This window comes from Pinus tabuliformis, chromosome Q, assembly GCF_031772625.1.
Source record: "Pinus tabuliformis cultivar Carrire ecotype Pingquan chromosome Q, CPIR1, whole genome shotgun sequence".
In the NCBI taxonomy this organism is placed as follows: domain Eukaryota; kingdom Viridiplantae; phylum Streptophyta; class Pinopsida; order Pinales; family Pinaceae; genus Pinus; species Pinus tabuliformis.
This window is the reverse complement of record NC_142296.1, coordinates 55,133,213-55,159,396: the sequence shown is the minus strand read 5'-3', so window position 1 is coordinate 55,159,396 and position 26,184 is coordinate 55,133,213. Positions and strand designations below refer to the sequence as shown.

At 36.8% G+C, this 26,184-nt stretch overlaps 1 protein-coding gene across 4 annotated transcripts in view; it reads left to right on the top strand.

Moving 5' to 3' along the window:
* LOC149218269 (uncharacterized) overlaps positions 1–23,180 on the top strand; it is a 410,979-nt gene extending 387,799 nt beyond the window's left edge. For 3 of the 4 annotated variants that reach the window (XM_089382376.1, XM_089382377.1, XM_089382374.1), the window contains 3 exons: positions 22,763–22,828; positions 22,936–23,013; positions 23,128–23,180. In XM_089382376.1, coding sequence (XP_089238502.1) covers positions 22,763–22,828; positions 22,936–23,013; positions 23,128–23,169 — 186 coding nt within the window. In that variant the 3' untranslated portion in view covers positions 23,170–23,180. Of the gene's footprint in view, positions 1–22,762; positions 22,829–22,930; positions 23,014–23,127 lie in introns of all 4 variants that reach the window. The other variant, XM_089382375.1, reaches the window with a different exon arrangement.
* Positions 23,181–26,184: the final 3,004 nt, after the last annotated feature.

Below are 26,184 nucleotides of genomic sequence, written 5' to 3'. Positions count from 1 at the left end.
ACATATATTATTATAAATAATATTTCTTTTCTTGAATAAGTACAAATATCAAAAGTACATTTATGAAGACCAAACCTAGTTACATTTCCTTCAACAGGATCCCCACAACCATTCAAATATTTCTCGTGATTCACTTATTGGACGAGGAAGACACACCTGATCCATCATGCCCAACTGGCCCCAAATTTGCTCCATACACTTGGAAGATGATCTAGGACTTGCACAATGATGTGGTGCCACCTACACCATCATCCTAGCCCTTGCAGGCAATCTACAGGCATATTTGATGTGTTTGGAGACCCATGAGGACACTTGTGTGCCCCCACATGTTATTTGGACCACCACAGGTTATTGCAAAGGGCCAACCCCTTACCCACTGCTTTTGACGATCCTATTCTTCATTATGGCACCCACGGACCTAATTAGGCCTCTTAGAGGACCTTACGACATGCATAGATTATTAGTTGACCTCTTGAGAGGCTTATTCTTTCATTTATGAGCTAGTTTGGTGGGCTTGTCACCAAAAGTTGAATTATTAGAACATTATTTTATTTTTGGGGCTCATGTAGGCCAAGGAGGTCAATTCAAACTCCTAATTAGTGTCTAAAAACAGGTGAGATGAGTTCATTTTCTCATCATCACTTTGGGATTGGATATTTTCTCTCTCTTGAGAATTTTACAATTTTTCTTAGTGGATGAATTGGAGCTTTATGGATGAATTTTGATGTGTGGATTTGGTCTATCTTATCTTGGAGCTTCTCTCTTGTCAAATTGTGGATGGTTGGATATATTCTCTTACATGTAAGTACATGCTTTTAATGTTATTCTTGTTTTACTTTGTCATATACATTGGATTGGGATTTTTGCTATTATTAGGGCTAATTGTTGCATGCATTTACTGCTTTAATTGTGGAATTTTTTCTCTATTATAGCATATCTCAACGTATGGGCCATGTAATGTGAATGAAATCTCCTAGGGGTAATTTTATCAACGAATTTATCTTGATAAGCATGACCTTTTGCACATTGAAGTATAAAAGTTGTAAGATTGCTTCTGTTTGACCTAGAACGTTAGCGAAGTAGTCTTGAGGCCTCCTTGACCAAGAGCCAAAGGTCCTCAATCATATTCATCATAGACTCCATTCTCCCAAGACTAAGGCACTGATCTACCAAAAGGTGGCCACCTTAAAGCAAATTCTTTCACCTTTTCCTAAGTCTATCCAAGTTGGGTCGCCTAGGGTATCATTTTCCCGATGAACTAGCCATCCAAAAAGTTCGATCTCCTAGCCCCTTCTGCGATGGTGTTTCCTCAAGACCTCCTCCAAATTTGAGGCCATTCCGATAGTGGAGTTGTGAGAAAAGCCAAGCCCTAACTCTGAGATCAAACTTTTCCCTAACATCCCTAAGGCTAGTACCTTATTGGATCAATTCAACACCTTTAAGTGAAAATTCTTTCTTTGATCCTTTCCCCCACCTTGTCTAGGGTAAGAACATCATTGGTTTCCATACTCTTTCCTCCTACCCTAGATTGGGTTCACTTGGTCCCGTGTGGTCCCGTTCCTTTGAAAATACAATTCTTCAAGAACCATTCGGGATACCAATTTCAATAAGGATTTTAGGGATTGGGAAACTCTTTCATGAATCATATCCCCTAAACCTAACCCTCAAATCCTCTCATTCCTCTCCTAGAAGTCATTGTACCTTGCTTAGAAAGCAAGCAAGCTCTATCCTTCAACCTCTTCTGGAAAGGAATCATTTGGGTCACAACACATCCATTCATTGATTTATCTTTCATTGGTGACTCCATAATATATCGGGTCTCCTCCCATCGGTGAAAGTCCGTAAATAGAATGGAGTCTTAGCTGAGTGACAGTGGACTAAGTCTCCATTTGGTTCCCTTGGTCTAGCATCTGCCCTTTAGGGATCCCCTTCAGGTCCCCTGCTAGTTTGAGCGGTAACACAACCAAAGAGCATGAAGTTAACTATATTAGAATCATACAATACCTAAACTTAGTTAGGTTCATAATTAGCAAGAGACACATACGTCTATACTTTAAGTTCTTATTTGGGTTTGGTTATAACCCGTAGATCACATCAATAACTCAATCAAGATATCAGTCTTATTATATCTAGGATCTCAATATTTCTTTCAGAGATATGACAAACTCTTTATATAGCAAACCCTAGAAGCCGTTCAAACAAATGTAGTTCTACAATGCATCCAACAACTTTATAATTCATATGTTAGACTTCTACTAGGATTTAATGCAAACCCTAGATTTCATCTTTGAGACACTAAGCCTTAGATATCAACAATCAAAACCAATCATAGCACAATCTAAGGTTTCAACAATATGACTAATTATTTGTAGGCACTAGACTTTATCATCAAATCTGACACAATAACACCATATCTTAGAATTTCAAACTTCTACTAGGGCTTAGTTACAAACCCTAGAGATTACATACTATGAGCATCAACAATTAGGTTAGCACATATACAATCTAGGATCTCTTAATCATGTACAAGCATATCAATATCCATTAGATAATCTTTCGACACAAATATCAATACATTTAAAGTCAGACATATAGCAATCTTCATTGGGATAGGGTTTTTATCATATGGACATACACCTAGGGTTTCATTCCTAAGAGCTTACTCTAGATATTATAGGGTTTTTCTCATAAACCCCAATTTACCAAAGCCTCAAGGTCTAGGAATATATTACTATCCAACCCTAAAGGATTAGAGTTTGCATAACAATACTAAAAATCCAAACATGACATTACCATCAAAACCCCAAACATTAAAATAATAGTATTTTTCTAGATTTCATTAGTAACCCTAAGTAGACTAGGGTTTTTCACATTAGCATTGACATACCCTTAGGTTAGGGTTTTACAGAGAAATTTTTAGGGTTCCACAAACTTGATGAGTGTAATGAGGGTAGATTCAATCTAATGACTAATTACCCAAATAAGAATCTTTATGATTCAAAGGTCCTAGATATAACTCTTGTTAGTAATGTAAAGCAAATTTATTAGAATGAACGAATATACCTTTATCACGAAGAGAACAAAGCTTATGGTATAAGACATACCTTTGAGTTGTTTTCTTGAGAAACCTTGTAGGACATCAATTCTTGAAGAACTTCTCTTGTAATAGGATTTTTGATTTTGTGAGGTCTCCTCCACACCTCTTGAGTAGATCAACAAGCTTTCCTAAACAAGGAAAAATATAAAAGAAATGTTGTTAGAATCTAATACAAACACATCTAGATAAGAAAGGGGAAACCACAATTCAAAAATGTTTTTCCAAAGCATGTTAAACCTACAAGTACTAGAGGACTTAGTAGTGTAAGTCCCTTATTTCTGATTCTTTGGTCTTGTTCTGCTTTGAATATCCTTCTCTTTTTATTTCTAGGATTATCAGGGCAATCGCTTCTATAGTGACCCACCTTGTGATAATTGTAGTTTCAATCTTGGATAGGTCTATATTCTTTCTTGGCCCTTTGGACTTCTTGAAGGTTCCTTTATTCTTGTGATTTTAAATTTTCTCCTCTTCATTTTCTTTGTTGCTAACTAATGAAATTTTGACTTCTTATTGACTACATGCATTCCATAATTGTTCGAATGTAGGAGTTTCCTTCCAACTGTTGATACCTGAGGAAAAGGCACTCCAAGATGTTGGTAATCCTAGAAATGCAGTGATTACAAGAGTTTTTTTAGGTACTATCTCATCTATTGCCTAGAGTTCATCTCTGATTCTAGTTATTCATACAAAGAAGGATGCCACAGTGTCATCTTTTGTCATCCTCATAGTTCTTAGTTCATTCTTAAGACTTGCAATTTGACCAAGATTCTTGATTGCGAATAGTTTGGATAAGGCCTCACACATCTCTTGAGTGGAATCTTTGTTGGATATATATGGGATGAGGTTGTGCTTTATTGCATCCACCATTAGGGTCATGGCCAATATCTCTGTTTCTTTGAACTTTGCCTTTTCTACATCACTTGATTCATTTGTGGGCTTCTTTACTTTTCCTTTGACTAGATCCAAAACTTTATTCTTCTAGAGGATAAAATCTATCCTCTTTTTCCATGCCCTGTAATTGGATGCTCCTTCTAATTTGTTTTTCCCCTTTAATGAGTTAGACATGGTTCTTGAAGATAGTAGGCTTGTCTCCTTATATGATCTTGATGACCCTTATTCAACTTCTTCAAACTTCTTATTCTCTTTTCAATAGATCTTCAGGCTGCCTTTTTCCTTCTTCACCTTCCCTTTGATACCATGTTAAAAAATCTAAAAGGTAGAAGGATATTCTTTATGTTGATAATTACTTGTGATATCCGTATGTTCTTATTAACTTTGTTGTGTTCTTCTTTTATCTAAGTTCATCAAGCAATTACCAAAGACATAACACGAATATCAAAGACACCAGATGTAGGTAGACAGCCAGGGCAAAACCCCTATCTAGGGGAAAACCTAGTCAAAACTCTTTCTTCAACAGTTTCACGAGATAATCCAAGACTTCTTGACCTAAACATAGACTTCCTCCAATCACCAAGTCAACCCTTTCCTTCTTCTGCAAATGAGAACATTCTAACAACTTCGACCTTGCAGTAGCAGCAAAAATTCGACCCAGTAGTAGTAGCAGAAACTTCAATCCAGTAGCAACAACAAAGGAACTTCGACCTACGGCAATAGCCCAGTGACTTCACATGTGTGAGAGATAGATAACCCAAAACTTCGATTTTGTCCTTCTTTTTCTTCTTCTTCTTGCAACTTCGCACTTTTCTGCTTCCTTAGCTTGTAAATCAAACTTGTGTTAGTGATCCTCCAAATGAATCGAATTGCACTTATTTATAGCCTCTTTTGTGGATTGAATTACCCTAATGTAGGCCGACATGGTGTGGAGGTAAGAAATGACTTATTGTACTCCATAATAATTCTTTTTACATGATTCAAAAGCCCAAGAAGGCTATCATAAAATGGACAATGACTCTAATGACTCAAGACAAAACCTAGAAGTCCTCAATGGGGACTTTGACCTATAACATGATGAGCCAAGCATGAAACCCATGCTTTAATAAGTCATAATAATAATAATAATAATTTATTTTTCTTTCTTTTGATAAATACATTTCATTATGAGTCAAATACAATTATGAAGGCCGAAACTAGTTACATTCTTCAATAGAGGGGACATGGCTAGCAAATTTGGAAACTTGTGTTGCTTTGAGACTAATATATACACATAGGAAATTAATGCTCTAGCTCCCATGTCCAGAAAAGAACGCCCACGACCTATACAAGTCTGAAATGAGTCTCCAATAGTGGGAATACTTTCAACTCAATCAATAAACACTTTCAACCCTCCACAAGATGTACTCGTCTAGCAATGTAAAAGAAGGGTTTCAATCCATAAACAATAACAAACTCGGATCTCTAATAACATAACTCGAGCAGGAGGATAGAGAAGGAATTCAACATTTGAAATAGAGTGAAAATCGACCCCCTTTGACAAATAAAATCAGTCCACATTGATCTCAGACTTGGTAGCTTCGACCTATCAGAGAATGCCCACTTTGGCTCATTGGAATATGTTTTATCTTTGGCCCTTCACCTTCAACAATCACTGCCTCCAAATAGATATATGATAAATTCTAGATTAGAAGATAAAATCAATTGATAACACCTTTTACCTCCATTATCTTCTGCAAATATTCTTCTTCTTTGAAATACAATGGCGAAATATGAGTGATTTCGCTCTCTAAACCAACTAGGGTGTATAGTTTCAACACTGAAGCTAGCAATGACAGCTAGACTTTCCCATATCCTAAGCTTCTCTCCAAAAGCTCATTTTCTCAAATTGCAAGTGATAGAATGAGGAGAGACTCCTCACTTTTCTCCTTTTATAATTTAGTGGCCACTTTTAATCACCATTTTACCTTTTTAATTTTATAAAGTCACTTTAGGAACTTTTCACTTTATAAAATGAAAGTGGCTTTTCATTATCTTAGGATATGTCCCTCTTTTCACCCCCTAAGTATTTATAATGTTTTTCCTAGGTGAGTCATGTTCCTTTATTAAAAATTTTCTTGCCTTAGCCTAAAGGAATTATTAGGCTAGTGGAACCTCGTCTTATGCCTCTTAAGCGGTTGGGGACATTACACTTTTCATTCAAGTTCTAAATCCTTCATAACTTTCCTAATGTTAAAATCTCAACATCTTGCAACTCCTCATTCTCATTGATCTTCTCCCCTTTTTCTTCAACCTTAGGGTTTGTTAATAACTAGTCAAACAATGAAAAATCTTATTGTTTCTCAACAAAGGTCAAAAGCCTTTTTGCTTTTGATATATAACGGGTGTTAACAAGATTTTAATATTAGGCCTCAGTGAGTTTACTATATCTCAGGTCTCAACAAGTTTAGGATATATCAAGTTTGGTCGAGTGGAGACTCTTAATTATATTGACTTCAAGGTACTCGCCATATCCATCCTTGTCACCTTTGAGTTATGAATTTATCAGGAAGTCCAAATTCCAATCCCTAACTCATGCACTACCTTTCCAGTGATTTGCTTTATTAAATTCTTCTCACATTAGGTAAGGGATAATTGCCTCAAGTTGTAACAGTCTAGCACCATAGATCATTTGATTTTATGGACATTTTAATAAAATCTCTTCCATAATCCAACCTCCAAGAGATATTTCATCCCCTAACTTTGAACACTAAGCTCTGAGTTGGTTGTTAACATCAATAGGATGTGTTAACCATAGCCATGTCTCAAATCTCCTGGCCTTGGGATATAAAATGTGCCCTTAATCAATTTACCTGTCAGGTCTTGACCTCCAATCTCTTACGAGGTCTTTGTCAAGCTATAATAAAACTAGTAGCCATAAAGTAAACCTTTTCCAAGTCACCTTCAAGTAACCAAGTTCACTGATTCTCAAGTTCCCCAAGATAGAGGCTTGTTTGGTTCATAAGCATAACTTTTCCCAACTATCTAGTGAGATAGGAAAATATAAAAAGAAGACTTAATGTATCTTAGGAAGTCATTCATTCTTGGAGAACTTTAGTCGTCAACCTTGTCTCCGTACTTGTCACGAATCATGAATAAAATATAGGAACTCACTTCAATGCAATTTCTATATTTATTTTTGTGGATCCATTTCGAAGCAACATCCACCCATACTGTAGTACTATTGTCATCTATGTGATTGGTGTCTCACCTTATGGGCCTTGTTAGCTTTGTTGGCGTTTGGCTCAAAAATGGACCCAAATCACTCCCAAAGTCTCCAAAGTTTGCTTAAAATCATGCAAATGGATCCAAATATGCTCCAAAGCGCTCCCTAAGTCTTCAAAAGTGCTTAAGATCATCTAAAGATCCAAACAAGCGAGGGAGGAGAGCCCTTGGAAGGACAGAAATGCACTATCGGGAGGCTAAAACACTTCAAAATCATGAAAAACCATGTATCGAAGGCTTAAAACTCAAGAATGCACAGCAGCCGTTAGATCTGGCTGATCAACGGCCCAGATCTAAGTGGAAAATCACAAATCGGCGGTCGCAGGCAATGGCAATCGACGCTGGACACCACCGATCAACGATCGCCGATGATCAGATCGGCGGGTTGCAATCGGCAGAGGCAAATCAACGGTATTGGTGCAGACAATATGGAAGTTGCGACTGCGATCGACGATTAAACGTGGACCGTCGATTGCGCGCACAGATCGACGGCCCACGTTACATCGCCGGATCACTATCAGCGGAAACCATGGGGCAGGGCCTTTGCATATACATATGGGCGACCCGATAGCCGGACCCGACGGCATTATATATGATGTTTTATAATATTTGAAGTCTGCAGATTGGCCATTTTTAATGTATTTCGTGTATTTTCGTTATATAACGAAAATACGAAGGGAGTCTTGGGGCAGTGCGATTGCGATGAAGCTCGGACCGAAAAGGGTCTAAGAAGTGTTGTTGCACAGATTGTCACGACAACGCTCAGACCAGGGGCTGTCACTCTGATCCCCGATCTCTCCGTTTAAGCCTGTCTCCCGCGGCTAAGGGGGGTAGACCCTATGGGAAAATGATTGACCAACTGTGAATCAAGTTGGTTTGGGAGACACGAAAGGAAACCAGCACTCAATTGATTTTATTAATTTAATGGACCAGTGCCTTGTGGATTTAATGTTTAAACGATTAATTATCAGATGCTGCAGAAATATAAACCATGTAATCATTTATCACAAAAGCTTAGCTTTTACCAGATACGAGATAATCAATAAATGCTTAATGGTTTGAAGATACTCCAGCGATTAAAATTTCGAAAGATAAAGTGCTTCAAACAATCACGTAAGATGCTAGCCAGAGATTACATTCATATAGTTAATCTTTGAATGAACATTTAAGCATGATAAACATTAATTCCCACATCAAAATTTTAGCCTCGACAAAAAAGATAAAACGTGATAAATCCTTGAGCCAAGACTGAATATTTCCATAATACTTTTATGTTTTTCAAATGAAAATTAAAGACTAAAAGAAACTTTAAATTAAAAAAATCTAAATATTAAAATCTAAACTAAAAGAAAAGAAAATCTTTTTTTTTTTTTTGCTTTTATGATTTTTAATTAATAAAATCTAAAAAAGTTAAAACTATTTAAAATAAATCTAAAGCTTAACAAATAATAAAATTTAAATTATTAAACTAAGCTAAATTAAAAATTTTAATTCCTAAACTAAAACAAAACTATTGAAATCAAAAAATCTATTCTAATTTAAACTTAAACTAAAAGCTAAACTAAAAGAAACTACGTCTAAACCTAACAAGGGGTGAAACTTAAATTAAAACAAACGATTTTGATGATTTATGATTTTTTTTTTTTTTAACTCAAAATAAATCAAAGCTAAAAAGGAAAAATGGAAATCTAATCTAAACTACGCTAAGCACTAAACTTACCATACCGCATACGCATTGCAGTCACGTTAAAAGCCGAAAACGACTCTTCTTACGCACGCAGAGAAAGGCCTCACGAAAATTCACCCGGCCCACAAAAGAAAAAAGCAATCATAGGATTCAATCAGCAAAATGCTCTTCGATGGCGGAATGAATATCGTTTGTGGGTTTGCGGCTTCCAGCAACCATGTAAACCACGATGATTTATGTGCTGATCAGACCCACGATTTTTGAAAGCGGCTGAGCATGTGGAGGTTGGAGCTGCGTTGAAGAGCAGCGAGCACAGAGATAGAGTAGGTAGATAGCATGAACAGGCAAGCGACAGACTTTGGAACAGAAAAAAACACGCTGGTGGGCAATGAGCAATTTGGGGTAGCCTCGATTGTGGAATGGGGAACAGTGTGGAGATAATACGCATAGAAGGTAGCCCAGAAACCTATGAAACTTCTCCTCGAAAATTGTATCTGGATTTCTCTGCTCTGTGTCACCTGTAACCTGAAGAAGTACATGAAACCCTATAATATATGCATAAAACAAAATTTGACCCTTCAAACCAGCTACGAATTTACAATATTTACAGATCTAAGGCTCTTTAGCAGCCAGATTTGTCAATAATCCACAGTTATATTTTCAGAATTTAATTTTAATGTGAGATACTTCAGAAAACTCTGCATGCATTCATAAAAAATTTCAAATGATAAGCCCGGGATCAAGAACTAGCTGGGCTCTTTCAGAAAACACAATCCGGGAGTTGGCTGGTTCAGCCGAGAACTTCCCCTAACGCCCGGTAATCTGAAAAAAAGGATTTCCTGCACAGCTTAAAATCAACCATTAACATAGAGGGAGAAAACAATAGTGAAACCCAGATCAAATGGAGATACCTGCCACTATATTTCAGAATCTAAACTATCATTCAAACCCCAAAGATCAGACAAGATACCTGTGCCTAGATCAATCTTCATTAAGCTATCATCAATGGCTGAAAATAAAATTATGCAGAAAAATAAAACAATCTTACAGCATTTTCAGAAGAGTAACACCAGCAAGATTTTTAACCCCAAAGTCTTTCTTTATTGCACAAAAAATGACTACAAGAGAGCTTCTTCAGCACAAGACTCACAGATCTAATCTCCTCAAATGACTCCTAGCACCCTATTTAAAGGAAAAGATCCCAACAGCGAGTTCAAGTGATCCATGGCAAAATGATCTCGACCTTCGATGAGGATCAAGATATCTCTTGATCTCATCCGTCGAATTTTTAATGTATTAAAAATTTGAAATTCTGCATTTATTTACTCAAAATATTATTATTTTATTATTTTTAGGTTTTTTTACTTTATTATATTTTTTTATTATTTTTTTATATTTTTTTTATATTTTATATTTTTATTTATTTATTATTTTTTAATTTATTTTTAAATGGATCCTTGAACTTAGCTTTTGGGAAAATTACCTAGGACCTAGGACTTAGGACTTATGAGGGGATTAAAACATTTCTTATCCCTCAAGACACTTTACATCATGACTTTTACAACTTTACATCCCAAGGGGGAAAAACCCATTTGACATAGACCCTCATAAATCACCCAGTTCTGCGACACAACTATAATCTAGCAGATTAACACACTAGGATTCTCCTAAGATTCTAGTGACAAAATCCATCCCGGCTTTGGGGTTAGGCTGAAGGAAAACTCTGCCGATCATGGATCGGTGAGACGAAAAGCCTTCCGGGACGTAGATTATCACTTAGAAAATTAGGTCCACCTAGGCAATTTACAGACATGACTCATATCTGCTAAGATTATTTACAATTTATACATGCAGACTGGGTTTACAACATAAATTGATCAAGCTGTCGATGACTGAAGGATGGCACAGACATGTCGATCAAGCGCTACTCTTTTTTGCAAAGAAAAAAGGGGGTGTACTGCTATGGGCGGTTGACCGGTAGTGGTCAACATCTGGCTCTACTTGGGGACACGTTGCTGCACTGTAGGAATATGAGAATCTAGAATCTGCACCCATGCAACACACAACAAAAAATAAGTAGCGTCCATCCAAAAAATCATCATATAACATTAAGCACAGGAAAGATATAAGCTCTTCATTTATTAACTAATCTAGAAAAGCAAATCTAATCCTAAAATAGAAATGAAAATGCTGAAATGACAAGGAGTATGGTTAGAAATACAATACAAAGGATGCCCCATGGCATCAGATGTGTTCAATATAGTGTATACTGAGCATTTGCCTGCTTTCAGGCAAATCTGTCGGTTGCTTGTCGGATGTGCCATGTCCAATTCTGCATATGGTAGGACTTTTTCCTATCCAAAAATCAAGCTGCTCGCGGCCGTCTGATGCATCAAATCTTCTTTTCGTTTTCTTTCTCTTGCACTTTTTCTTCCTGGCAGGCTGCATCACTGATGACATGGAACTTTCTGCTTCAAAGTTATCAGATGAAGTATGTAAGATATGCGTGACATGTCTTTCTTTATCCTGCATCTGATCTTTATCATTTTTAATTCTATCTGGATCACCCTCAATTAACCACCTTTCAATCGAACCAATGACCTCCTCATAGTAAGATGGAGCTTGTTGCAGCAGATGAGAAGGCTCTTGATCTATTGATTTTTCCTGGTTTCCTTCATCTTGCGACTGCTGTTGAAATTTCTGAAACTGTATTTTAATGGCGTCTATTTGACTAGAGTGTTCAACCCTTATAGCACTGATTTCCCTGGCATGGTCTTCTTCCATGGTCATCAAGCAATGCTGCATAGAGTTCATCTCTTTCTTATTGATTTGCTTGCATGGTCGTCATATTTTCCTCTAAGCCTGACATCTTGCTTTGCATAAAACTAATTTCTGTGTCATGATTAATCTTCATGGCTTCAATTTCCTTACTATGTTGATTTTGCATGATCTCCATCTCCCTATTACGCTTTTCCAGGTGAGTGCATAAAGTTCTCACATCATTGGCGTAATTAGTTTGATTTATTTCCATATTTCTTACCAGTAGCAATAGATCTTGTATAATTTGCTTATGATCTTCCTTTTCATTGTCAACACTACTATGATTTGCAATGGTACAAGTGGATGGCACATTCTGATATGAAGAATTGTCTTGGACAGCTGGACCTTTTACAAGATTACTTTCATTTTGTTGCACAATTTTAGGGGCACAAGGCGAGCTATCTGGATCACCATATATATCTTTAAAATCATCGACAATGTCTTGCAAAGAAATGAAGAAATCTTCAGGACAACTATTAAACTAGTTCAAAGCATCACCCTTTAAAGAATGGACAAATAGACGCATCTTGACATCTTCATGATTATATTGAGGAAGTCTACAATATATGATCATTACACAAGTAAACCTATTTAAATGTTGTCTAACAGCGACCGAATCACCACCTGAGAACTTAAATAATTTAGAAATGGCCTCTTTCGGAAAATCATGGAGATTATCAGTAAAATGACATGGTTTAAATGAATAATCCATGATGAATAATAAGGGATCAAATGGATGATAGAAAGAGATTTCTGCTCAAGAAAATTAAGAGATGAAAGAAGTGGAGTCGCCACTTGAACAATGAATCTAATTCTAGGATCCAAAAAATCAACCAACAAGCAGATATGAGGAAGGCTTCTTGCCTGGGAAAAAATAAAAGAAATGGAATGGAGTCGCCACCCAAACAAGAAATGAATCGAAGAGAAGTTGCTGATATGACGAAAGATAAGGCGATGAAAGAGATCCAAATGATGCCAAAAAATGTTGAATCTGCCAGCTCAAACACGAGATGAGAAAGAATGATGAGAAATGAGAATATGAATGTCGTTGAAACGCCAGGGACAGAAAAACTTTGTCCCCGGCAACGGCACCAAAAAATGTTGTCGCACAGATTGACACGACAACACTCAGACCGGGGGCTGTCACTCTGATCCCCGATCTCTCCGTTTAAGCCTGTCTCCCGCGGGTAAGGGGGGTAGACCCTATGGGAAAATGATTGACCAACTGTGAATCAAGTTGGTTTGGGAGACACGAAAGGAAACCAGCACTCAATTGATTTTATTAATTTAATGGACCAGTGCCTTGTGGATTTAATGTTTAAACGATTAATTATCAGATGCTGCAGAAATATAAACCATGTAAAGCAATCATTTATCATAAAAGCTTAACTTTTACCAGATACGAGATAATCAATAAATGCTTAATGGTTTGAAGATACTCCAGCGATTAAAATTTCGAAAGATAAAGTGCTTCAAACAATCACGTAAGATGCTAGCCAGAGATTACATTCATATAGTTAATCTTTGAATGAACATTTAAGCATGATAAACATTAATTCCCACATCAAAATTTTAGCCTCGGCAGAAAAGATAAAACGTGATAAATCCCTGAGCCAAGACTGAATATTTCCATAATATTTTTATGTTTTTCAAATGAAAATTAAAGACTAAAAGAAACTTTAAATTAAAAAAAATCTAAATATTAAAATCTAAACTAAAAGAAAAGAATTTTTTTTTTTTTTTTTGCTTTTATGATTTTTAATTAATAAAATCTAAAAAAGTTAAAACTATTTAAAATAAATCTAAAGCTTAACAAATAATAAAATTTAAATTATTAAACTAAGCTAAATTAAAAAATTTAATTCCTAAACTAAAACAAAACTATTGAAATCAAAAAATCTATTCTAATTTAAACTTAAACTAAAAGCTAAACTAAAAGAAACTACGTCTAAACCTAAAAAGGGGTGAAACTTAAATTAAAACAAACGATTTTGATGATTTATGATTTTTTTTATTTTTTATTTATTTTTTTAACTCAAAATAAATCAAAGCTAAAAAGGAAAAATGGAAATCTAATCTAAACTACGCTAAGCACTAAACTTACCATACCGCATACGCATTGCAGTCACGTTAAAAGCCGAAAACGACTCTTCTTACGCAGGCAGAGAAAGGCCTCACGTGAAACGCCTCACGAAAATTCACCCGGCCCGCAAAAGAAAAAAGCGATCACAGGATTCAATCAGCAAAATGCTCTTCGATGGCGGAATGAATATCGTTTGTGGGTTTGCGGCTTCCAGCAACCATGTAAACCACGATGATTTATGTGCTGATCAGACCCACGATTTTTGAAAGCGGCTGAGCATGTGGAGGTTGGAGCTGCGCTGAAGAGCAGCGAGCGCAGAGATAGAGTATGTAGATATGCGTGAACAGGCAAGCGGCAGACTTTGGAACAGAAAAAAAAAACACGCTGGTGGGCAATGAGCAGTTTGGGGTAACCTCGATTGTGGAATGGGGAACAGTGTGGAGATAATACGCATAGAAGGTAGCCCAGAAACCTATGAAACTTCTCCTCGAAAATTATATCTGGATTTCTCTGCTCTGTGTCACCTGTAACCTGCAGAAGTACATGAAACCCTATAATATATGCATAGAACAAAATTTGACCCTTCAAACCAGCTACGAATTTACAATATTTACAGACCTAAGGTTCTTTAGCAGCCAGATTTGTCAATAATCCACAGTTATATTTTCAGAATTTAATTTTAATGTGAGATACTTCAGAAAACCCTGCATGCATTCATAAAAAATTTCAAATGATAAGCCCAGGATCAAGAACTAGCTGGGCTCTTTCAGAAAACACAATCCGGGAGTTGGCTGGTTCAGCCGAGAACTTCCCCTAACGCCCGGTAATCTGAAAAAAAGGATTTCCTGCACAGCTTAAAATCAACCATTAACATAGAGGGAGAAAACAATAGTGAAACCCAGATCAAATGGAGATACCTGCCACTATATTTCAAAATCTAAACTATCATTCAAACCCCAAAGATCAGACAAGATACCTGTGCCTAGGTCAATCTTCATTAAGCTATCATCAATGGCTGAAAATAAAATTATGCAGAAAAATAAAACAATCTTACAACATTTTCAGAAGAGTAACACCAGCAAGATTTTTAACCCCAAAGTCTTTCTTTATTGCACAAAAAATGACTACAAGAGAGCTTCTTCAGCACAAGACTCCCAAATCTAATCTCCTCAAATGACCCCTAGCACCCTATTTAAAGGAAAAGATCCCAACAGCCAGTTCAAGTGATCCATGGCAAAATGATCTCGACCGTCGAGGAGGATCAAGATATCTCCTGATCTCATCCGTCGAATTTTTAATGTATTAAAAATTAGAAATTCTGCATTTATTTACTCAAAATATTATTATTTTATTATTTTTAGGTTTTTTTACTTTATTATATTTTTTAATTATTTTTTTATATTTTTTTATATTTTATATTTTTATTTATTTATTATTTTTTAATTTATTTTTAAATGGATCCTTGAACTTAGCTTTTGGGAAAATTACCTAGGACCTAGGACTTAGGACTTATGAGGGGATTAAAACATTTCTTATCCCTCAAGACACTTTACATCATGACTTTTACAACTTTACATCCCAAGGGGGGAAAACCCATTTGACATAGACCCTCATAAATCACCCAGTTCTGCGACACAACTATAATCTAGCAGATTAACACACTAGGATTCTCCTAAGATTCTAGTGACAAAATCCATCCCGGCTTTAGGGTTAGGCTGAAGGAAAACTCTGCCGATCATGGATCGGTGAGACGAAAATCCTTCCGGGACGTAGATTATTACTTAGAAAATTAGGTCCACCTAGGCAATTTACAGACATGACTCATATCTGCTAAGATTATTTACAATTTATACATGCAGACTGGGTTTACAACATAAATTGATCAAGCTGTCGATGACTGAAGGATGGCACGGACATGTCGATCAAGCGCTACCCTTCTTTGCAAAGAAAAAAGGGGGTGTACTGCTATGGGCGGTAGTGGTCAACAGGAAGTAAAATATATATTATTTAAAATCCACCAAAGCCCATTTTTCAATGTATTGTGTTTTCGTTGTTTTAACGAAATACAAAGGGAACCATAGGACAGGGAAAGTGCGACTTGTGATGGCGACATGGATGGATCCGATGGGTTTCGAAATAGAAATGCATATATTTTCAAGTCTGCCAAAGCATTTTTCATGCATTTTTTAGTGTTTTTTGTGTATTTCATAATACGAGGAAAATACACAGGAGCAGGCTTTTTGTGACTTGCGATGGCGACAAGGGCAGACTTGAGAGATTAATAAACTATTTTTGAGGAATTTTGAAGTCCAAAATACACAGAGAAGGCGGGATTTATCAGTGATTGCAACGTTTTTTGTGTAAATACAGGAAACAGTCAAAGGAAACCTTTAAAGGGATTACAGAGGCCAAAGACCCATTCCACTACATGGCAGAGTCCAGGAGGCAGGCTGCCGGAAAACAGAGACCGGAAAGGGAATAAAAGGGGCCACAGAGCAACACAGCACGACACAGCCACAACAACAAACATTGTGGGGCATCTCTGGCACGAGAGAGCTCCCAGACAGCGCAACAAGCTACCCAAAATATCTGAATGCGGTTATTCTTCTGTCAGAAGAAGAAACCTCCAAGCCCATGCTTGCCTAGAGGGCATCAAAGTTGTTAACAAGACAGATCAGATAGATTGAGACCTCTCGAGCCTCAGAAGGCTTGAGAGCATTGTAAAAAGGTATAAATATCTGAAAGTAAGATGTAATAAAGGTTCAACTTCTGGAAACTAATGAGACTTTGCTACTGAAGCTTCTCATCTTCATTCATTAGTAATACAAGCTTCTTTTGCTGTTATATGTTCAATGTCCATTTTCTCTTTTGTTCTAAGCTTGCATTTGAACAGTTTGTTCATGTTTTCTTTTGTGTCTAAGGCCAAATAACTATCATCTTATTTTTCCTTTGATAAATTAGATTTGCAAGATTCTTTGCTGCCTGTAGCTAGCCATTCATATGTGGTCATATATGCATCTGCTGGTACAGTCAATATTTTCTTTTGCTGCCTGTAGCTAGCCATTCATTTATGTTTATGTATGCATCTTTCGGTATGGTCAGTATTTTCCATCCATTCATTGAAACTACAAACTGTTGAGCATTAGTGGTCTAAAACCTTGTAAGCTGAGGGTGTTCATGCATGTCTTGAGTAAAAACATAGTTGAAATGGTTATCTGGCTTGATCCAAACCATCATTTATTCCAATAGTTCAGAGAACAATATTGAAGATTATATGTTATCAGGCATCTCCGATCTACAACCTAGGAGAGTTTCTTAGAGAGATAACATAATTGGCACCGTTGCCGGGGAGAGGAAACTAAAGCTCAGCTTCCCTGGGAAACGACATAGATCTAGCTTTGATGATAGACAAAGTCTGGGCACATTTTTGGTTGTAATCATCTATCTGGCGACTCTACATAATAGTTCTGGCTCAGTTTGTGAGGCATACTTGGAGAAATCCTCAGAAGTCACAAGCTGACCCAGTACTTAACCCTGAAAAGATCATCAAAGAAAGAAAGGTATTGCAGAAAGGAGCATGAGGTTCAGGTAAACCTAAACAATCTCCTATATCTCTTCAAGAAAGGCCTGTAATAGAACAAATATATGTTGAGAGTATAGCTTCTAATACTAGTAGCGAAGAAAAACTCTTAGAGATTCATAAAGCTCCTTATTCTTTAGGTTTTCCTTTTGTTGTATGCCCAAAGGAAACCTCACCTCCTATCCATCATACTCCTTTAGTCCTATCAATCACTGCTCAGCCCTCTATCATTCAGACTGCTAGTACTCTTTTAGCCACCACAGCTATGGTAGGTCCACAAGCACCTACCAAAATGGAAAGAATCATAGCTGCTAGGTATGGACCTCTAATACTGCCCACTCCTTTGAATGCTATGCCTACTGGAGAGTATCAGAAGTATATGCCTAAGTTCACTGGGACTGAAGGTGTTTCAGCTGAAGAACATCTTGAGTCATTCTATAGCTATGCTGATAACCTAGACATTAGTGAAGATGATGTCTGGATGAGAGTCTTTGTCCAAAGCCTAGATGGAGAGGCTAGAAAATGGTTCAGGGAATTGACCCCAGCATCTATAGCAGATATTGAGGCCTTAGATGATGCATTCCTAAAGCATTGGGGGGATAAGAAGGATCTCCTTTACTACCACACTGAGTTTGGGAACTTACAGAGGGAAAATGGTGAGTTGTTGTCTGATTTTAATAAGAGATTTAACCGCATGTACAGCAAGATACTAGCTGAAGTGAAACCCACCACTACCTCTGCTAGACTCATCTATGCCAATGCCTTTGATTCTGACCTCTGTTTACTGTTGAGGGAGAGGCGATGGGCTTCTTTGGTTGATATGCAAGATGCAGGCTTGGAAGTAGAATCAAACATCATGGCTGCAGAAAAGCTTAAAGGTGATGTTGATAGAAGGAGACAGAGGGGCGAGCCTTCATCATCTTCAGATCCCAAGATCGATAAAATGGACAAGATGATAGAGTCATTAGCCTCTGAAGTTTCCAAATTAAAGGTTGAGCAACATTCTGGGAAAGGAAGGGTTCCTAATACCTTTGCTCCTCCAAATCCAAATCCATATAGAAGAGCAAACGAGAAATTGCAGATTTTGCAAAGAAACAAAGATGCCAATGAAGACCAAAGGGTGAAGACCCCTCTTCAAAATGTAGTCATGGAGGAAGAGCAGTTTGAAGAGGATGATGAGATCCATTGTATGGAAGACAAAGGCAACACCACTTTTTTAACCAAAGCTGCCTATGATAAGTCATTATTCAATGACCAGATCAGTCAAGAATGGGACGGTGCAGCTGTTCTACAAATTGAAGACCACCACAAATATAATCTGAGGTAAAAAATGAATAATGCCAAGGAGACTCCTATTCATAAAGCTATTGTCCTTGCAGAACAACAAGCTAATAAGCAGAAGCAACCAGCAATTGATCATATCATCCCCTTCTTCTTTTAGTTTTCAATCAGAAATTCAGAAGCCAAGAATACATATGCCTTTGATTGAACCAGTGAAGAATGAGTCCTTCAAGAAATCTATCCTTGAGGCTCTTGAGCCTAATGCGATCCAAGCTTCCACTGACTATGTAAATCTGCAAGATGACCAACCAACTGTTATTCTTAGCCCAATGATTGAAAATTGTGAAGACAACTCCCCATCATTCTATGTTTCTCTGTCTATTCATGATGAAGTCCTTTATAATTGCTTTCTGGACACTGGAGCCAGCCATAACCCAATGCACAAGGCTGTCATGGATAAGCTCGGTCTTGACATTACCAAGCCTTATCAGTTGGCCTCTACGCAGCTTAAAAAACCAGTTTTCCAGATCACAGAGGAAGAAGGCCCATAGATTTGGGACATGTTCTTTGATGGGGCTTGCTCTAAGGAAGCTGTAGGAACAGGTGAAGTCCTTGTGTCCCCCACACAAGAATGCATTGATTCATCTTTTATATTAACTTTTCAGGTCACAAATGACACAGCAGAGTATGAAGTAGACCTTATCATTCAACAGGTGTACAAAACCTTCCAAGCAAAACATCCAAGGCTGAAAGCATACAGAGATGAGGTGAAATATAGACCATCTTTGCCTGATAATGTCAAATGCTGGAAAGTTTTTGAAGTAGAGGATCAAATCAATAGGCTTTTGCAAGTCTTTGATGAATTGGCTGATATGCACATTGACCAAGAGAAAGAAACCTTTCATAGAAAGGTAAAAAGGGTCAATTTTCAGTTTGGTGACTGTTTTCTCAAAAGGAATGCATCAAAGGGAGGAGATGTTTTTGATGGCCCATTCAATGGGTTGTTCTTCGAACTTTATTTCAGTTAAGGCTTTCAATCCTCGGTATTGTAAATATGTTGTTTTCAAGTTTTTATTTCATGCTAAATAGACTCCATGCCCAATGCAACACTAGGAGGAAGATTTGATCTTGTTTTTTACAGGAAAGGCATTGTTCTGTAGTTCTTGAAACCTCACAGGGAGGCTTTCATCCACAAAATGAGCCAATGTTAGCTTTGTTGGCGTTTGGCCCAAAAATGGATCCAAATCACTCCCAAAGTCTCCAAAGTTTGCTTAAAATCATGCAAATGGATCAAAATATGCTCCAAAGCGCTCCCTAAGTCTTCAAAAGTGCTTAAGATCATTTAAGGATCCAAACAAATGAGGGAGGAGAGCCCTTGGAAGGACAGAAATGCACTATCGGGAGGCTAAAACACTTCAAAATCATGAAAAACCATGTATCGGAGGCTTAAAACTCAAGAATGCACAGCAGCCATTAGATCTGGCCAATCAACGACCTAGATCTAAGCGGCAAATCGCAAATCGGCGGTCGCAGGTAGTGGCAATCGGCGCTGGACACCGCCGATCAGCGATCGCCGATGATCGGATCAGCAGGTCGCAATCGGCGCAGACAATATGGAAGTTGCGACTACGATCGGTGATTAAACGTGGACCGTCGATCGCACGCGTAGATCAACGGCCCATGTTACATCGGCGGAAACCATGGGGCAGGGCCTTTGCATATACATATGAGCGACCCGATAGCTGGACCCGACGACATTATATATGATGTTTTATAATATTTGAAATCCGTGGATTGGCCATATTTAATATATTTCGTGTATTTTTGTTATATAACGAAAATACGAAGGGAGCCTTGGGGCAGTGTAATTGCGATGAAGCCCGGACCCAAAAGGGTCTGGGAAGTAAAATATATATTATTTAAAATCTACCGAAGCCCATTTTTCAATGTATTTTTTTGTTTTCGTTGTTTAAACGAAATACAAAGGGAACCATAGGACAGGCCGAGTGCGACTTGCGATGGCGACATGGATGGACCTGATGGGTTTTGAAATAGAAATGCATATATTTTCAAGTCCGCCAAAGCATTTTTCATGCATTTTTTAGTGTTTTTCGCGTATTTCATAATACGAGGAAAATACACAGGAGTAGGCTTTTTGCGACTTGCGATGGCAACAAGGGTGGACCCGAGAGATTAATAAACTATTTTTGAGGACTTTTGAAGTCCAAAATACACAGAGAAGGCGAGATTTATCAGTGATTGCAGAGTTTTCTATGTAAATACAAGAAACAATCAAAGGAAACCTTTAAAGGGATTACAGAGGCCAAAGACCCATTCCACTACATGGCAGAGTCCATGAGGTGGGGTGCCGGAAAACAAAGACCAGAAAGGGAATAAAAGGGGCCACAGAGCAACACAACATGACACAGCCACAACAATAAACATTGTGGGGCATCTCTGGCATGAGAGAGCTCCCAGATAGCGCAGCAAGCTACCCAAAATATCTGAATGCGGTTATTCTTCTGTCAGAAGAAGAAACCTCCGAGCCTATGCTTGTCTAGAGGGCATCAAAGTTGTTAACAAGACAGATCAGATAGATTGAGACCTCTCGAGCCTCATAAGGCTTGAGAGCATTGTAAAAAGGTATAAATATCTGAAAGTAAGATGTAATACAGGTTCAACTTTTGGAAACTAATGAGACTTTGCTACTCAAGTTTTTCATCTTCATTCATTAGTAATACAAGCTTCTTTTGTTGTTATATGTTCAATGTCCATTTTCTCTTCTGTTCTAAGCTTGCACTTGAACAGTTTGTTCATGTTTTCTTTTGTGTCTAAGGCCAGATAACTGTCATCTTATCTCTGCTTTGATAAATTAGATTTGCAAGCTTCTTTGCTGCCTGTAGCTAGCCATTCATATGTGGTCATATATGCATCTGTCAGTACAGTCAATATTTTCTTTTGCTGCTTGTAGCTAGCCATTCATTTATGTTTATGTATGCATCTTCCGGTATGGTCAGTATTCTCCATCCATTCATTGAAACTATAAACTGTTGAGCATTAGTGGTCTAAAGCCTTGTAAGCTGAGGGTGTTCATGCATGTCTTGAGTAAAAACATAGTTGAAATGGTTATCTGGCTTGATCCAAACCATCATTTATTCCAATAGTTCAGAGAACAATATTGAAGATTATATGTTATCAGGCATCTCCGATCTACAACCTAGGAGAGTTTATTGGAGAGATAACAGGCCCTTTCTAACTTTTGACTGTCATCTATGTAATATACTACATGATATTACTATAGTGGGAGGGTTTTGATTGGTTTTGATTCCACATTAATAATTACTTTGCTCTTGATTCTTGACATATACACTATGTCAAATTGTGTTGGTAGTGTTGTGTGGTCAATCTCTATTACACCCACACATACCTTTCTTGAATTGAATAGAGCAACCAATTCATCTCTCCATAGGTAGATGAAAGCCAAATCAAGATATATTTACTCATACACCTTTAATTCAAGAAGCAAGTGAACTAACATTATGTGTCGATCATACCTAGCAATGAATCCTTCAAATGTTTTGTTAGTTTCTTGAATGTTGTTGATTCAACTATGGGCCCTACATTGTCTTTCACTAAGTTCCATTATGAAACCAAAGAAAGAAAAAGAAACCAAAGAAGCATAATCACGTGGTCTTGGAATATTGGGAGCGATTATAAGGCTAATCACATGATTCTTTAGTATAGCAAAATATTTTTTTTAGAGGTAAATATCTATTAAATCCAGAACAAAGCTTTTTACTCACCATTATGAATGAAATGTAATGTCAAACTTCACTTCTCATATTGGCATGTCTATGCATCTACTAGCATAAACTAACTGTGGGAACTTCACCCTTGAAATACTTGGCATTTGATGACCTTAGATTTTTTTTTCCTTTTGATTTTTCAATATCAGCTAACCATTTAGCTAGTTAGCTTCTATTGAATCTGGTATAGTTTTAAACCTGTGCATCATTTGTACTTCGTTGGTATTAAACATATTGTTTGTTGGTTTTTCAGATTAGGCCAGGTGGTCTTATAGTCATTGACAATGTACTATGGCATGGAAGGGTTGCTGATCCCTTGGTATTTTCACGTGAACATTGAGTAATTTAGATTCTTTGTAAAATGTTACTACTACATTGGATTTTTCCGTGTGTTATCAACATTATATGTTGCATTTTGAAGTGCAGATCAATGATAAAAAGACAACTAGTCTACAAGACTTTAACAAAGTAGTTTTTAACGATGAGCGTGTAAACATTAGCATGGTATGGTTCTTTTCCTTAGCAAATACATAGCATTAATTTGTTTCATATGCTTATGTGTTTGATCTACTAATCCATGTATATATCCCTAACCTTTGATCTTTGTATACAATGTAGGTTCCCATTGGAGATGGAATGACTCTATGTCGAAAAAAATAACCCTTGAAGTATGACCTTACCTATTTGTTTTCTAATTGGAAACTTAGATGCCTCTTAATTAGTTAAATGAGTCAAACTTCATAAATATTAAAAATGTGCCCCTTGAAACAAATCTCTATATCATAATGTATCAAAGATTGGTCTTAACTTACTTAAGGGATTGGAGTGTTAGCAAGGCCAATTCATTTAAGGTAGTATATGTTGTTGTTTCTCAAGGGGAATAATCTAGGAATTTGGTCTTTGAGAATTGTCCATGTATATATAGACATTTTAAATATATTTTAGAAGACTTTATGTCTACTTTCGGATGGAGTTGAGTTGGAATAGATGTAATTTGTAACTAATTAAGAAGCAACATTATTATTGACAATTAATTTGATAGCTTGCTTTGATATGATGAATTTGCATGGGATGTTTTTATTTTTAGAAACAAATTAGGTGTGTACATGCAAATATAAATATATATATATATATATATATATATATATAACTAATTGGAATGAAAAATTCTGGAGAATTAGTTACTTTGAAATAGCAGCTGCCACTATTACACCAAGTATAATTATTTCATAAATGCCACAAATGACTCAATTACAACATCTTCCGAGACTTGAACCCACACAAATGGGTAAACGAATTATTCACCAAACCACTTGAGTTAATATCCTCGACTTTTTTCTATACGTGAAATTAAAATATTTTCATGTTTATGTTCCTATTATATGATTAGAATATTGAATTTATTTTAATAGTTATTTGTGGTTGTGATGTATTATTAACACTAAAGTGAAAAATCCATGGCATACATTTGAGATGTTGACTTGTATATATTTATAGTTGTTAGCCAACCATTGTAAAATCAAATTGTCGTTAAATCATTGTTTATTATACTATATAAAGTTTTCTAATCGTTATTTATTATTATTATTTTATTATTTCACGTATTCTAGATTTATTTTATATTTGATAATTAGGGAACCACAATAATTTGGCCAACTAAAAGTTTTGAATGATTTACTTGTGTAAGGTGGTGAATCTAACTTGGTAAGATACATAGGTTGTCATTGCAATAAAGTGTTATTGTAACATGGTGATTGTCACTTAAGGGATATGTAGAGATAAACTATATTAATTGAAGTGACTATGGAGAATGGTCATCATGATTGTGTGATGTGTGATTACTAAAACTTTGTTGGTATTGTGAGATTTTTTTTGTCACACCCCATGGAGCATATGCCACAACTCTCCTGGATTGTTGCTGCAATTGATGAGTGAAAACTCATCCTTCATTTGACTAGCAAGCTCATTTGCGGTTGTCACTACTTGCTTTTCTCCCTTGTCACTTTTCTTCTTGTTTGGGCAATTGTTGCAGTAATGGCCAAACTTGTGACAACCATAGCATTTGATCTTCGACATGTCCTTCTTTTCCTCCTTAGAGTTAGATCCTTTACTAGATCCCTTCTTCACTTTGTCCTTGCTCACAAGAGCAACATTCTCGTTGCCATCTCCCTTTTTCTTGGAATTGTTTCTAAAACCACTGTTTTCTTTCACAAGGCTCAATCGAGGCTCCTCCTATGTGAAGTCGTTCCAGAAACGGTCCCAAGTAGGAAAATTAGATCTTCCACTAAACACTTAAACGAAAACATCCCACTGCTTTTGAAACCCATTTAGGGTTGTTCTCACAAGCTCTTCATCATCAACCTTCTCTCTAATGGCTGCTAGCTCATCTATGACTAACCTGATGCAGGTGAGATAATTGACAATGTACACTCCCTTATTTTTTGTGATGTTTCTAATTTTTTCTCTTAGGATCATTTTCCAATTCATATTCTTATCCTAGGAAAGTTTGTTGATGACATCCCATATCTTCTTGGTTGTATTTTCTTTCACCAAATGTGGAACAATGTGGTCCTTGACCCCATTTAGAATAATACACTTGCCTTGGCATCATCGTTTTGATAATCATGCAACATGATAGGATATGTTAGTATGGTAATATGTGTTATAGAAAACTACTTCAACCCATGTTATTCCAAAATAGGAAGGAACTAAACTTTATAGACACCAAAGTTAGATGCACCATCCCTCAATATTGTTGAAGCCATTACTAAAACCCTCGAGGAAAAATAAAAGTAAATATCTCTTCTACCAACTAACAAAAGTACTTGCAAAACCTCACAATCGTCCTCTGCAAATGATCTCAACTTCTCTGAGAATTTTTGGTTTTCTTGGAAAATAATACGACCTACATGCATGGCCTTTGGCTAGCAAAATAGCTTCACGACCTTGCCTCTGGGAGTCCAACCTCCAAAAGACTTGGCTTCACCCTCTCGGCACTCCTGGAGTGTTTCAACCCTCAACGTTGCCTCAACACCCCACAAGTGCGGCTAGATCTTGGCAACCTAGCCCTCCAAAAACCCTCATAGCTTGGCTGAAAATCTTGGCCTCTCCCGCAGAAAATAGCACTAGTAAAACTCCTCCAAGTAAATCTAGAACAAATTGAAGAAATCGATCTAGGTCTTAAAACTTTGGCTTTTTCTTCCAAACCCATATGTTGATCTACTTTGGTAAACCTCTGCACTTCAAATTTGCTTTGATACCATGTGAAAAATCAATAAAATATTGCTTATTGCAATCAATTGATAATTATCCAATGTATTTAATTCTGAGCAAAATTATTAAATTGCAAATATTGAATAAAAACACGATTGCAATATTCACCAAAAATAAATTGCGGAAACTCTAAGAAAACCAATTGCAAAATGGACACTAATATTTCTAGACAAAACATCCCTGGAAAAAGCCCAAACAGAAAACTGATTCTTCAAATTTGAGGGTTTTATTATTAACTTTGACAAATTCTGTGTTGATAAATATTACAACACAACTTGCCAAATCCCGACAAAGCTCCAACAAAATATTTCTTCACCTCCACAAGTCGATCTAACCTTGTGTTGTCACTCACTGCATTATAGGTTTTCAGTTGTCCCAAGTGCCAAATAGCAGTGAAGTTTG